Source organism: Buceros rhinoceros, unplaced genomic scaffold (assembly GCF_000710305.1).
Source record: "Buceros rhinoceros silvestris isolate BGI_N320 unplaced genomic scaffold, ASM71030v1 scaffold6172, whole genome shotgun sequence".
In the NCBI taxonomy this organism is placed as follows: Eukaryota; Metazoa; Chordata; class Aves; order Bucerotiformes; family Bucerotidae; genus Buceros; species Buceros rhinoceros.
In genome coordinates this window covers 4,049-19,324 of record NW_010400554.1, presented here as the reverse complement: position 1 = coordinate 19,324, position 15,276 = coordinate 4,049, and the positions used below count along the sequence as shown (strand labels likewise).

The 15,276-nt window shown below is 37.6% G+C and overlaps 1 protein-coding gene across 2 annotated transcripts in view; it reads right to left on the bottom strand.

Annotated features, from left to right (window-relative positions):
- Positions 1-15,276, bottom strand: part of SYT14 (synaptotagmin XIV) — a 51,737-nt gene that overhangs the window by 33,246 nt on the left and 3,215 nt on the right. For both annotated transcript variants that reach the window (XM_010131902.1, XM_010131903.1), the window contains exon 2: positions 11,784-12,002. In XM_010131902.1, coding sequence (XP_010130204.1) covers positions 11,784-12,002 — 219 coding nt within the window. The remainder of the gene's footprint in view (positions 1-11,783; positions 12,003-15,276) is intronic.

Genomic DNA, 15,276 nt, shown 5'->3' with positions numbered 1-15,276 from the left:
CACCTCTGAGGCCCACAGGTCACCTTTAACGCTCAGGACAACTACTGTTTGCATTTCCAAAGATTTTCTTCTGTTAAAGCCCCTTCTTGTTAACAGGAAGGAAGTGGCACCAGATGATTCAGAGCAGTGGTTATTATTGCTGGTGAAGGAATTTTGTTCTGAAAACAGTCAAAGGTAACAGCCATTATCAAGGATGATGGATTTCTCCGAAGGAGAGCACTAGACCCCGATTAATCAGCCCTCTGTTACAAGGGAAAATGACAATCAGCTCGAAACGCCTTTTCAAATTCTACCAGATCCACTCAAGAGTTATCATTCGGCCAAAAATGGACGAGCCAAGATTTGACAGGCAAAAAAAAAAAAGTATCAGAGCAGTACAATCAACTTCATGTTCAAGAAGAGCTTTTAAGTTACACATTTACTTGCAAATTTTCATGCAATTATTTCTATACTAAGATGTAAGCAATTAAACACTGTAAAGTCCAGGGAAAATACATTATAATTCTCTCCCATTACTCTCATAATCTAAAATAGTTCCATTCTGGCAATACGTACAGAATTTAACACAGCCAAATACGAAGCTAAATAATTTTGAGAGGGTAGGTACAAATCAATGCAAAATTAGACCAGTTTTCTGGTTTGTATCCATCCGACCTTGAAATAAGTGAAGTAAATTTTTTTGATTTACACTCATCAAATTGCCATAAATGCTACATATGCAACAGAAACACTCTGAAGTATAATAAATCTTAATAAAATGTAACACAGATGACATCGCACTTCTCATTTCAGAGTTGTCTTTTTCTTTCCGTTAAAATTCACAGGAGTTTGGACAACATTCTAAGAAGATGCTCTCTGTTTTAAACCTTACTAACAGAGTCGTTTCAGCGCTGAGGGTTTACAAACAAATTTTTAGACGTCATTACACCCACTACTGAGCTACAGACTGTTAAAACAGAGGAATAACCAAACAGATCAGATATAACAAAACCAGGAACTGCAAGCTACTGGAAGGCACAGAAAGTTTGAGCAAAATCAAGCAGCAGTCTCAACAAGGCTCCATGAAGAGACGAAGAAATTGGTCTAACGCTAGGGTTAACCTTGACCCATTCAAACAGGAACAGATGCTGCCCCTCTTTTTTTTTGCCAAAAGATGCAGAGTTGCCCCTGACCTCTCAGTTGTGAGTGTGTTTTCTGGTACGGATGTCAACTCTTTGCAGTAAACAACAGCCATCGTGTCACCTGTTCGAGTCATGTACATCAGCTGTATTTGTTCGGGCTGAGCATTTTCAAAGAAAAGAAAATAGCACCTGAAGTCAGCCTCTTGAAGAGATGAATCTTTTGTAGTTCCATTCTCTGAGATTTGGATTTTTCAGATACACATGCTCTTATCAGCTCTATTTTTAACCTGCCGCTCATATAGGATACTTAAAATTCTGAACATGTTTACATTATCCATCCAGCAGGCTAATGGAAGCGCATACCAGACAGTCATGCATAATTCAAATCAATATCCTCAGGCTTGCAACTCTAAGTCAAAGCTGCCTTTAAATAAGCTGGGTGTGACTTTAACATGAATAAAACGTATCTAATTTTTAACCTTTATCTGACAAATTGATATATTTGCAAAGGAATGTCATAAACCTTCTTTAAAAATTAAAAGAAATTGAAAATCATGGTAACTGAAAATCTTTTAAAAAACACTTTTAGGGACAAACTTTAGAGTAGTTCAACAAGACTGAGTGCAAAGGCTTCAAATAAGAGCTGGGTAATTTTTTTTTAAGTAAAATATACGAATACACCATAAAAACATATACTGGCAGAATATTAAGTGGTGTGGAAGGTGAATGTAGCAGGATTTCCTATTTACAGATTTAAAGACCAAGCTTTAATTGAATTGGGCATAGGTGAGTCCTCACAGAAAATCTTGTACCCAGTTAAGCATGTCTGCTAGCTTCTCTCTAAGGACCTGAATCAGAATTTCCATAATAAAAAAAATTTCCCTTTGAGTTCTCCTATGTGCTTTCCTGAGACCCTGATTTCCTCACAGCAGAAAACCTTCAGTCACACTGAAATGACCAGAAGCACGGCAATTACCCGAGCTAAGGATCTATTCCCAGCTTTCTTGTAAAGACACAGAAGGAAAGGTAATTGCAAACAGAAAACCCCCAAAACCCTCCTGCCCCAACCAGAAGAACACACACACACACGAAAAAAAACCAACCAAAAAACCCACTACTTTAAGTTGTATAATACAACATAAGAAGCTTTCCCTTTCCTCTATGGAAAATATTCCAGTAATTCCTAAAAGTTAGGACAACTTTATAACATGAAAGTGTAAGTAGCACATAAGAGCTTACTTTAACAAGAAAAAAAAAGTACTGATCTTTGCCTCCACGGAAGCTACAGACACATTTTCTGGTTGTTTCAGACACGATACAGTCCCAATAAACATTACACACAATGCGAGTAGCTATCAAAATAGTCACCCTAACAATAAAATGTATGTTATTAGATAAAAATGGTAATGTTGTTCATCTTGTACAAGGACAAAATATTCATTAAATAATCCCAAGAAAATACTTACGATAGAGTTATAGCACGTCTACGAAACTGCTACACATGCAGAAGGAAAACCATCTACACTGACGAGGTAACAAAGCAAAAAGAGTTCAGTTACCAAAATAACCTGCTGCTCTTCTTTTACCAACGAGATGTTGTTAAAACACAATGTGATCAGATTATAAAAAACTGTCCTGAGGGAACTGCTCTTTAACCTGGGGCAAAAAAGCACAACTGGCAGGCAAACGTTAGTCTCAGATTTTAGAGTTAAAAATCCTTTGATTTTAACCTTTAAAGGTAAGAAGAATGATCCATTCACCCACAGGCACTACGGAGGAAGAACTGATGAACTCTTCTTTTGTAAAATTCTGATGTAAACTTGCAATGTTTTTAGTTCTCATGTTTGGGTAACAAGCACTGCTCCGCTCTGCCGACCAAGAGCACGGCTGTTCTCAGCAGGTAAGTAGAATACTGGGTGTGCACAGGGTAAAAAGCCTTAAAAAATGTCTACATGAAGATTTCCAGCCTACTGTTCAATCCTGTTTCTTAGTCACTCATTCCACAAGATGTCTGCAATTACGGTTAAGATTAATCAAAATTATTCTTTCTCTTGCCTATTCTGTGGGAGCCCTGCAGAACAAGACGTGTCTCATGGTATACAGGTATAAAGATCAGGCAAACTGCTCCCCTGTATCACTAGATACTACCGTAACACCAAGGAAAAAAGAATGCCCACACCCAATAATTTTTAGATCGTATTTGTACAAGAAAAATCTCAGTTTTCAATGTGAACTCTCAGAACCAGCAAAAGCACTAGGTTCATCAAGGAAGTGATCTTTCCCACTGATACTGCACCAGCTCTTGCATTCATAACACAAAACAGTTCCCCATTTATTAATGTACAACACCTATATCAAATACAACGTCACAAGGAACTATTTAAAACACAAATTTAAAGATCTTGATCCTTTCATACATTCCAGATTCAAACAGACAAGAGACAGTAAAATATTGAATTTACAATAAAATGCAAACTTTCCTGTAATTACTAATGTATAATTTACATTGCTTCAGAGACATCACATTGCTGAGGGTGACTTTCTTCAAAGCCTTCACATCAATGCAAAGGGTATTTCTTCAAAGCCTTCAGAATGCTGGCAGGAGGAACCTAATTTGTGAGATTGCTTTGCTCACTTGTGCACATCAGGAGAAAAGCCCTTTCCCGTTGCAGGACAGTTTTTCCTCCTCTTTGGAGCTGGTCTAGCTGGAAAAGGAATTTTCCTGTTGCAAATCTTACCATCATCACTAATTTTGAGTTTTGTTGCTAGTTTTCTTCTCGCAGCAGCAGATGATCTACAGGCTTTAACTTTTTTTTTCCCAGCATCTCTGCTGCTAATCACTGGGTAAATCCATGATTTCAGATTTATTCAAATTCATTCTATCAAGCACTTTCATGTGCTTCCTTTGGTTGACAAGATAGTGCACAACTTTGATATCATCCATCTGCTTTTAAACTCAAAAGTTTTTAATGTAAATCCACTCTCTTCCAAACTGTATTTAAACTCAGACACAGATCTCCTTTGCATTTAAATCCCATGTTTACACCTTGCCACATCCGTAATATTCCTCAAGAAAATTACAAGAATAATATTGAGTTACGCATGTACTTTCTACCCCCTACCTGTGAATTCTGTCCAAAATCCAGTCTCCAGACTTTGTAAACACTGTGTTTTTCTGCCATTCATGCAGCAAAGAACTGAAATGGCAACATGACCATAGCCTGATACATTAATTACTTACAGGGAAAAGTTGCCTGCTATCAGGAACTTTTCAGAAGGGAAAGGGTAACACTTTCTCGGAAAGTTAAAAATATCTGGATTCTATAAAGCTGGAAAAAAGACAGAGCAAATGTTAATCTTTAAATCACCTTAGTCCCTGCAACATTCAGTTGATTGTATTTTGGGGAAACATGCACCACAATTTCAAATACTTAACAGAACTGACTGTCTTTTATAGAAGAACAACAGAGGAATGTCATAATACACTAAGAAGCTACTTGGAAACTCTCAAAAAAATCAACAAACCACAGCACCAGAGAACTTAAGTAGAAGGCAACACAAATCGGTTTAGCTCTAGACACTATTCTGCAAATCCTTGCATTAGAGAAGTATCTTTTGTACTATACAAACCATCCCTGAAACATTCTCTTGATATAGCTACAGATTGAACTGCCACACTCCCCAGAGGCTTCAAACCAACAAGAAATTCTCTTTCTCCAGATTTTAAGGGCTTGGAGCCAATGAAGACTCACTCCAACTTACCAATTAAATAGGAGGCAGGCACACGTAATCAGGGATCAGAACTTTGTATCATTAGTATTGCATCACTGCACTTTCTCCAGCACTACATGAAGACTTTTAATTACTCATAAAAGTGTCAAGGATAGATGCTCACATAATAGAAAGCATGTATAAGGAAGCTGGATCAACTCAAGAAATACTGTAAAAAAAAAATCACCTTTTTCTCCCCTCCAAGTATCTAAAAAGTGCATCAAGAATGGTCTCAAGTGATAGCACACAAGTATTATCAGCTGAGATACACAGTGTGAATATCTGGAATATCTCACAGCTGTAACAGGACTCAGCCTGCCAAATACACTCTGAAACATTTGGGCAGTACTGCTCTGCAGATAACTTAAAGACTTGTGGTACGTGTCTTTACTGCAGACCCTTTCAAACTATCTTGGTAACTGAAACTTAACTGGAAAACATATGGTTATCATGGGATTCACTGAGTGATCCCTCCTTCCTCGCTCAGCCTGTCCAGGGGCTTTCACCGTGTCTTGACAAGTCTGAAGAAGCAGGATCCTGCTTTACAGAAGGTATTTACTGCGGAAACGTCCCCCAGTTGCTTTAACAAACTGGTGAGATTCACCCGCATACCTGTTCTGAGGTGCTCACAAAAGAGCTCTGGCGATTAAACTGCGAAGATACTGAAAGAAAATCTCTCTATATACTTCAAGTAGTTCATTGAAGAGACTTTCCCCAAGACATGAAAACTGACAAGAGAGAAAGAAAAGGCAAAAAGCTGCATAAAGAATCAGATCCAAGAGATTCCAGAAAAACAGTCGCCTTCACGTGCAAAGATTGACACGGAGGAGCAAGGCAAACATATGTCCAACAGATACATCAACAGAAAGTGCCGAAAGCCTAGAGAAGAATAAAAGTGGAGAAGATAAACGACAAAAATAACATCATACTCTACCTTCACAATATGGAAAAGATGGATAAAATCCAGTAGCATATGCCTGCTAGAGCAGCAGATTCTCATTTAGGAGAACTTATGTTTTCTCACTGCAGTCTTTTAGTGCTTCCATATGTTTCCAAAAAACCTTGTGAAATGTAAGGCACTTGGGCCAATCTCAGAAAGAGTGTCTCTGAACCTCTGAACAAGCATGTCTTCAGCTGTGGGGCTTTATCAATTGAGAAGTTGGAAAAAGTCTTTAAAAGAGGCTGGAGATGGAGCCTGTGGTTGTAGGGAGCTGGTACACTACAGCTAAGTCAAGTACGGCTAAGTATGCCCAGTAAGCGAGTTTACCAGTTTTTCCCATCATGATGTCACTTACTGCCTCGGAATTGGGATTAGTCCCCCTTGGTTGCTTCCTTACCTGGAATTTTGCACAGCTGATAAAGAAGTGATTTGGGCAAGACATGCTTAAAGGACACCACAAATTAACTATAAAAAACCAGACTGTTTTATTCCTCCCTTCTACCTTTCTCATCTCAAGGGATTGAGAGAATCTTGACTTCAAAAGCAAAGAAGAACCTACAGCTTTTGGTATCTGCCTGCATGCAAAACTGTAATTTTAGTATATTTACCCTAGCGTTTCTAAGTTTAAAAACTGTCATTTTTAGGAATTTAAGGGACCGCTTCCTTAAAGGAAATATATTGGACTTGCCTAGGAAGCCTATAGAGATAACAAAGGTACAACAACTTGCTGATATAATGCTTGAGTTTTTTTAAATTCAGGAAGGAGCCACCACTGGAGACAAAGGGGCTGGTTTAATATCATATTGTACAAGTTTTAAAATCGAAGTTATTAAGAAAAGCGTCGCTCATTTAAGATACTAAAAAATATTTCCAATTACCAAAGTACAAAGAATAATACCAATTCTACATTTAAAGTTTGTATCTCTCCTTATTTAGATCAGTATTTCAATTCATCAGCTCCTTGTTAGCAAAAATATCTTACAGTGTTATTTTTTAGGTTCGGGTTGATTTGTTTGGTTTGTTGTTTTGGGGGTTTTTTTGGGGGGGGGAGGTCCTTACGTTTGTTCTTTATATTCTGAAACGGATGTGTAATGTCACAGCCTACTTTAATTCCCTCTTCCAAAGTATTACACACCATCGCAGCACATAAAGGCAATACTACCTATCCAAGAGGATAGTAACAGCACTTGAATTTGTAGGGAATAATACAAGAAACAGGATACACATTACAAAAACTGAAGAGGAATTTTTATCAGGGTATGTATCAGGGAAAAAGGAAAAAGGCCACTTCAGGAAGCATTCACACTGTACTGGATAACGTTAGAAAGAACACAAAGAATATAACTGGCATGAGTAACATTTCTAACTTTGAGCTGACCCTAGAACTCTGGGCCTAAGCACAGAGGCCGGGTTAAGTCCACACACAGACATCAGGGATTACTGCAGCCATACAGCCTTCTCTTGTCTGTGACTAACAGTTTGGGGTATTTGGACACTTCACTTCGCCACCTCTATCATTTACTTTGTCACTCTGTACCACTTCGCTTTTGATGATGACACTTGTCTTGATTTTATAACGAAATAGATTTTACTTTCCAGATACTCTGCAATTAATCCTGTCCATGAGGAGAGTGGACAGGATTAAAAAAGTTAGACAATGTATGTTTACAATAGCTTGGAGTCTGTAGAAATACTTGCATCTAAGCAGAATATTCATTTTTCCTTTCATTTAAAATACATAGTATAACTCTTCAAAATCTAAGTTCATCCAATGCACTATACAAATATATGAAGTGGATTAGACTCTGGTCACAGCGGGTGTTTGTGAACTGAAATTTAAAAACCTTTAATTTCACAGAACAAAGTGCTACTAGAACATTCCATCATCAAAATACACCAGCAAAACCCACAGAATGCATTGCTTTCTTCATTTAACTATTAAAAACATTATAGAAAATGCCATGTCAGTTCTACACAAATATGCTGAAAAGAAAGATTAATATGGCCATCTAGAGGAGAAAAGAATGATGCAAAAACATACCACTCATTGTCAGGCTTCAGAATAAAACATTTTTAGAGGCACGCAGCCAGAAAACAGAGGTAGCAAACTAATAATGTAATTGATAATAAGTGGACCTTAAAATGATATGATCAGACATTACGATGGCCTTCGTAATGCAAACATCTTAATATTACACATGGTTTTAGCAACACAAGCAAAGCTCACAGGGTGTATGAATAAAGACAAGATTATATTTTCAGCTCATTGTTAAATGGTGTGTGCACTGTTAAGTGCAGACTCATCTAAACAAATTTAGAAAGTGAAGACTGAAGTGCAGAGTAAACAGTTATTAGTAAAACTGTTTATGGATTCCTTTGAAAACACACAGCACGGTGTCACAAGATCCAACACGTGATAAACTGCTGTAGAGAAAATTACACAGAATTTCCCCCAAATGAAATACCGTTTTCATTGCTCATATCACTCTGCCTCTGATGGAATTTCTACTGGTATCATCAGAGGCTGATGGATTAGCAGTGAACAGGGGGGGAACGGAGACGACACAAAATTAAATTCTGTCCTCTCATCACTGCACTGTAAGAGTAGCTAAAGCCCTGCTCAGGGTATGGACTGATCGGTGCCTTAAGCTGGAAGGACAGCTGAAATATTCAAGTCTTAGGAGGAGAAACGATAAAGTACACTGAGGAAACAGAAACACACACAGTCAAGTATGTTACGATTGTTTCTCATATTAAATAAAGTACAGAGGGACACATCACTTGCTCCCCTCCTCCACTACAAAGAATCAAGAAATGGTTCTATCATTTGTCTTTACACTTCTAAAAAGAATTCAACAGTCATAAAACCCCAGTATTTAGTGAAAAACTTCAAGATTCCTACGGCATCAAGTTTTCTTTTGCAAGAAAACTTTATTTTGCAAGTTTAAGGAACAGTAAAGCTTTGCATTTTTAAAAATTGCACTGAAACATCTAGAATGTTGATGCTCTCCACTTGGAATCAGAGATTTTTAACCTCATCTGGTCAGCGATCTGTTCCTCTGAACGCAGAGCAACTGTTTGGCAGCGGCAGCCAGTATCGTTTATTTTTGATGCAGGCTTTCTTCACAAGTTTTCTACCTTCTTTTCACCAAAGCTCTAGATCGGGCAGCTTCCCCTCTCTAACGGTCGTTACATACCCAGGCATACTCTGTCTCCTCCCCAATTCTAATACATTTTTATCAGTGTACAAGGATTCTTTCCAGTATGTTTGACATCATTTAGGAAGAACACAAAAAGTATTAACACTAATTATCCTAGTGTGCCACCTTCAGGACACTCACAAGTGAAAAATAGTAGGTTGTTAATCTGCTGCCATGTCACAGAATTATACAGAATCACAGTCTGGTTTGGGTTGGAAGGGACCTTAAAGATCACCTAGTTCCAACGCCCTTGCAATATGCAGGGACGCCTTCCGCTAGAGCAGGTTGCTCAAAACCCCATCAAACCCCTTAGTAATAGTCTTGAACATCATTTTATTGAGACTACGGGATTACAAAATGAAAACAAAGTCATCGCTCTCATTGTCAAGCATTTTGCAGAAACCTGCAGAATGATGGCAGGCTCTCAAATAAATAACATCGCTGATTCTCCTCTCTTTGTAAACCGTGGGAAGAGAATGCTCTCACAAGCAGCAGCAAAGGCAAAATATTGACGGTGTTAAAGCTGTTTTTGCAAGTAGAAGTATGTGGTTAAAAATTTACAATTTTCTAAGTTAGAAGGTTTTGCTAGCTTTCGCTTTAAAAGTTTTTTTCCAACCTTTAACTGTTCCTTCACTATAATAAATTCACTTTGCATACTCATTTTAGAGTGAATATGTGTGTTCAGATATATAAATGGGTTTTACATCCAGGAAGCTTCGTGAATGGAAAGAGCACTGAGAAGGGAGAGCAGCTGGTGACAGGTATCTTCAGCAATAGCAGAAAAACCGAAAAAGGAGGAGGAGGAAAACAACTGCAGCTCTCCTGATGGAATACTTGGACTTTGGGTTACTCTGCCTTCGATTCTAACCATGATACAGTTTTCCAGACTGGAATTCTCATTCCCCAAAAGAGGATAAAAGTGACTATGAATTTTGATGATGGGAGGATAATAAGGAAGATGATTATTAAAAAACAAAAGCAAAACAAACCAAAACTCTCGATATAGGCTAGCACAATGCCTTTGGGGCTTTAATCTTGTTCGGCCAAAGTAAACAGCTCGGATGAACTGAGAACTTTTCACTGAGAAGATGAATGAAAAGAAGGATAAAAAAAATCTGGACAATTGTGAAATAAAAAGAGGAATGTCCCATCTTTCTCTCAACGTGAATTTTCTATGACTATTTCAACAACTGGCCTCAATAGTTTGAAAAGAGAGAAATACATTATTCTGAGTATCTGAAAACAGACTTTCTGTATATTTTGTACCTGCTATTATTTGCTAATAAATACAACTGTGTTTTCCATCTCCTGTTAATATACATCACTATTCTTTCCCAGCAGTGACATAAGCCATACAAAAAAATATTATCTTTCACATTTCCCCCACCAATGCTGTTGATAGATGTCAGTAGATAAAAATTGTCTGTCTTTCTTGTTGCCCTTCTCCATCACAGTGTCCAAGGATTGGTTCCCTGTTCACTGGAACTTAGACTTCCAACAATTTAAGAGCAAACAATTCCTCCGACAATTTAAGAGCACAAAGGGAAGAATGGAAATTATCAGAAAAGAACCTCTTAACTCTGCAACGTACTTCAATTATGCCATTCATGTCCTTTGTGTCTTAACATGGGATCGTCAATGATCACACACTGATTTCAAATTTCAGTGGCAAACAGACTTTTACATAATTGAATTACATCACATAGTAGAAAACCTGAATATTTTCAAGCGCTTCCAGACTGTAGAGAACATCTAGGAACAAATATCTTTTAATTACATGTATCCACTTTTTATTAGAAAATACCAATCATCAAAAAAATCTTTGCATAAAGGGAGACCAACAAGTGTCTTGCTATAACACAGCATCTATATTAGAATCTGACTTCATGTGACTTCAACAAAAGCTGGCTTTTCATGCTAGAAAATGGCTATAGACACGGTTCTCACACACGGCGATTTTCAAGTACGAAAAGCGTATTAATAAAATACGGACAGTAGAATTCTCAGCTTCAATGTCAGGTTGTCGACCTAACTTAAGATCAAGGAATATATACCACAAAAAGAAACATCCATTGTTTACATCCAACTTTTAATGTCGTGGAAAAACTCTATTAATCCACTCTATGTAATCATTTCTTCCTGTGATTCCAAGAGACAGAACAGGAATACACACTGCAATGACCAATACCCAATTCCATTCACTTTCCTCTTACGACAGCTTATCAACAGAGGAGTAACAGGTATTCTTTGTATTTGTAATACCACAGAATTGATCAAGAGTTGCCATGTTTCCTTCCTAAATCAAACCAGTTGAAATTTATTGAAAAATAAAATCACTAATGAAAAAATCGTATGAAACTTACAATTAACACTTTCCTTCCTATATCAAACCAGTTTAAATTTACTGAAAAATAAAATCACTAATGAAAAAATCGTATGAAACTTACAATTAACACTTTCCTTCCTATATCAAACCAGTTTAAATTTACTGAAAAATAAAATCACTAATGAAAAAATCGTATGAAACTTACTTTAACAAGTTATTATATCATTTGGCGTCTTTCCAGAAGAATGCGCAAAAGCCTGTGCCATTTTTTTTTTTTTGAGCATGCACAAATATTAAAGATATCTGGATATTTCTTGCAGGCATTGACTGTTTACAAGTCAAGCTGTCCTTGTCTAGGACTTGAAGTTATCCAGAACATAATTCTGAAATTTGGAATAAAAGGAATGCTTGTAAATCGCTCTTACCTTCATCTATTGAGGCTTCACTACTGTATCCATCATATTCTGCAGACAGCGGACTATATTTTTGTCTGGTTTCCCATACATAGTTTTTTTGCTGTCTGCCATCCACCACTGGCAGCCTGGAACTCTGGGTTCTAGACAAGGCCTCATGATATTTACCCAGTGCTTCATCTTCACTCTCAGATGATGAACCATGCTGGTCTTTACTCATATAAGAGTTGTCTGTTTGAATAAAATAAAGCAAATCGACTACAGCTCAAAATAGAATACATGAAAATAACCGTAAGAGGTTATCACTGAAGATATTTAAATAAAAATTTCTGTAATATTTTAAAAATATCATTTTGTTGTAACTGTAAATATTAAGTGATTTTGTAGTTGGTGAGAGCTATTTTTATTTTCTAGAAAAACTGAAAGACCATTAAGCCCCCCCAAAAACATTCTAAAACTTATTCAACAGACAATGGATCAATTTATACAAGGCAGCACACACTGAAGTTCTTGAAATTCCTTCATTAAGTAAGAAAATGCTTAAAATAATTTATGTAAAGTAAATCCAACACTGCTGCAGTATTACATTTGGATACCTAACATCTCAAAAAGGCAGCTCCTGCTCCTCCGTTCCCAGCTGATTTTGGCTGTGAGCATGCAGTGCAGCACAGAAATGAAACCGTTGACAAAGAGAAGCCTACAACAAATCGTCTTAGGGTATTTATGTCAGTAGTGCTTCAACTCACAATAAAAAAAAAAAAAATGGGAAAATGATAGTGAAAGATGTTTGCATGCACGATTTTATTTAACTTACACTAAACAGCCCCTTGTTCAATAACTGAAATTAATGCAGATTCTCACTGCAGACACCTGGCAACAGCAAAAATTGCACAGAAGAATCTATCTAGTTAATTCTTTTATACCAGTTCTACAACGCCCACTCCTGTGGCCAACCTCTTCCAACTACATCTCAAGTATGACTTCCTCCCACAAGTCAAAGATTCAGCTGTATTTTTATTTCTCCAAGAGGAAAGCCTCCTCCTCCCTTTTCCAACCCTCACATGGACTCAGACCAAATTTAACATGCCATGCCAAGGTGCTGTAGAGCTCTACCAGGCAATAAAAGAGCTCATGTAAACCCAGTAAAGGTCAGCATTACCACTGCTCTTTGAACAAGCCTGTGGGGCGTGATTGGCCAGTGGATTTCATTACCAGCAGAGCTCTCAGATGCCCATAATGCTGTTTGTCATCTCCGGATTCTGCAAAGAAATAGTTTACCACTTCTCCCCTCCCTGCTTTTGTGCCCTCCTCACAGTCCCTGTCCTTAGCTCCAGTTCTCCATTTCTGCTCCCATTAGTCTCTGTCTTCATGCCCAGCCAAAGGAGGGATTCCTCTCTCTGGGTATTCCGGCCAAAGGAGGGATTCATCTCACCCAAAATTCAGTCATTTAAAATTAAAATAACTCAACCCTCGGCAGCCATCTAGGCCTCTTCCTACTACAGAGGTCCTTCCTTCCCACTTTTAGGTAAGCCTCTACAGCAGATGAGTAAAAACACTTCCCAAGAAGGTGTATTTCTCCCTGGTACTCATACAGAAAAGCCTATGATGCAAGTTTAGCAAGACATCTTTTGCAAAGTTACCTTTATACAAGTAGAATCTTATCCTAAGTTCCTGTCTCCCAGCCCCATACTCCAGGCTCCTGCTCCAGGCACCTACTTTTGGTCTCATGGGGATTTCCTCTTTGCCTGTTCAATCCCAAGTTCTCTTTACTTGGCCCTAACCAACTCCTCAGATAACCTTAGCCTCTCCACCTTCATATGTTATCAGTTCTCTCTGCAGCTGTCACTCATCCTACTTCGAATCCCGGTCTACCACTTGCATCGTGTCACATTCGTTCAGGAAGTTGCTGTCCTCACATAAGCCAAGTTTACTCGCAATTCTTCTGTTCAAACTCCCAGCGTCCTTCAGTAACCGGAAGTACCAAAAGCAGGAATAGAATTGCTCTGTTCTTCAAGCCCTACAATGAAGCATGAGTGCAAATGGGATGGTCACTGAATTTAACAAGCAAATTATAAGAAGTGTTCATTACGCCTTTTCGAAATGCAAAGTTTCCAGAGATTTACGACTTGGTCAAACTAAAGTGTTTTTCACAGAAGAACATGGGCATCTCTGACATGGGAAAAGTGCCCTCCCACATTTCAAGTACATACTCCAAAACTCCAAAGCATATTAGCGAAGCAGCTGTGAAATCTACTTTTTTTTCTTCCTCCACAGATAACCAGTGTGTTTTTCACATGCTCTATTCCTGGAAACAGCTAAAGATTTTAAACTGTATCTTAAAAAAAAACAAAACAAAAACAAAAAAAAACCCCAAAAAACCAATGAAAAAAAACAAACCAAAAACCAACTAGACCTTCCAACTCTAGGCTATCAATTGTAATTCAGGTCTAACAAATATTGTTCTTTCCACTGTATGGAAGGCTATAAAGCAAGTTCAATTTCATCGATCATGTACTGAAAATATCACATCAAGCAGGATATATTCTGGCTAACAGATTCACTCCCAGAAAAAGAAGCCTCCTTTTTGCTGGAACACAGAGTTTAATTTTGTGGCTCACATGGCCTTCTCCAAGTCGAAACCTGCCACCTAGGAAACTTTTACAGATTTCCACAACTCTAATTAAAGTAGGGCATGCCAGGACTAAAATGTAGTGCCACGTATCAGCGTCAGAAGCCTTATTTATCGTTACAATAAAGGGATCCACAAATACAAAATCAAGTTCGTTAATCAGTCTGCGTAAAGAAAGGATAGTATAAACATGGTAGCAACAAGTTTGAAAGAAGTGCTCAAAGTTATGTCTCTAATAATACCCCGACGTTTGGAAGCATTCAGAAGTTCTCAGTGATACCAGATATTTTTTTCTCTGGTTCCTAGCATAAGAATAGGAGGATGAGGATGTATTCTATTATTACAAGTCATGACACAAGATCTGTTCAGAAGACGTAAAACACAAGTTTCAAAGTTAAAACACAGGCTACTCATGCAAACATTTTTTAAATGAACAATACAAATCGCTTCAGTTTCTTGGGGAAAATTAGCTTCCTGCACATTAAAAAACATCCTCGGGGTTTTACGCCTCCCCTTGCCACTTCTCTTTTTCATTCCTGTATCATAGTTGGAAATTTGCCTAATCCGGCTAATGGAAGTCATATGTAGCTATTAACCTATTAAAAACTATTCATTTGTGTATTATGGGACCTAAAATGTCATTTTTGATTGAGAAGATACTTTACAAATATTGTACTACATGAAGAAGAAAGAGATAAGATCACAGTTTATCATACGCACATGGAAACCACCTCCTAAATCAAATAAAAAAAAACCTCCACAAACAAAAACAAACAACAAAAACTACAAAACCCAAAACTAATAACTGAAATTATCACATAAGGGAAAACACAAACACCAAAAATAAAAAAAAATATTTCTGTTATGAAATAATTC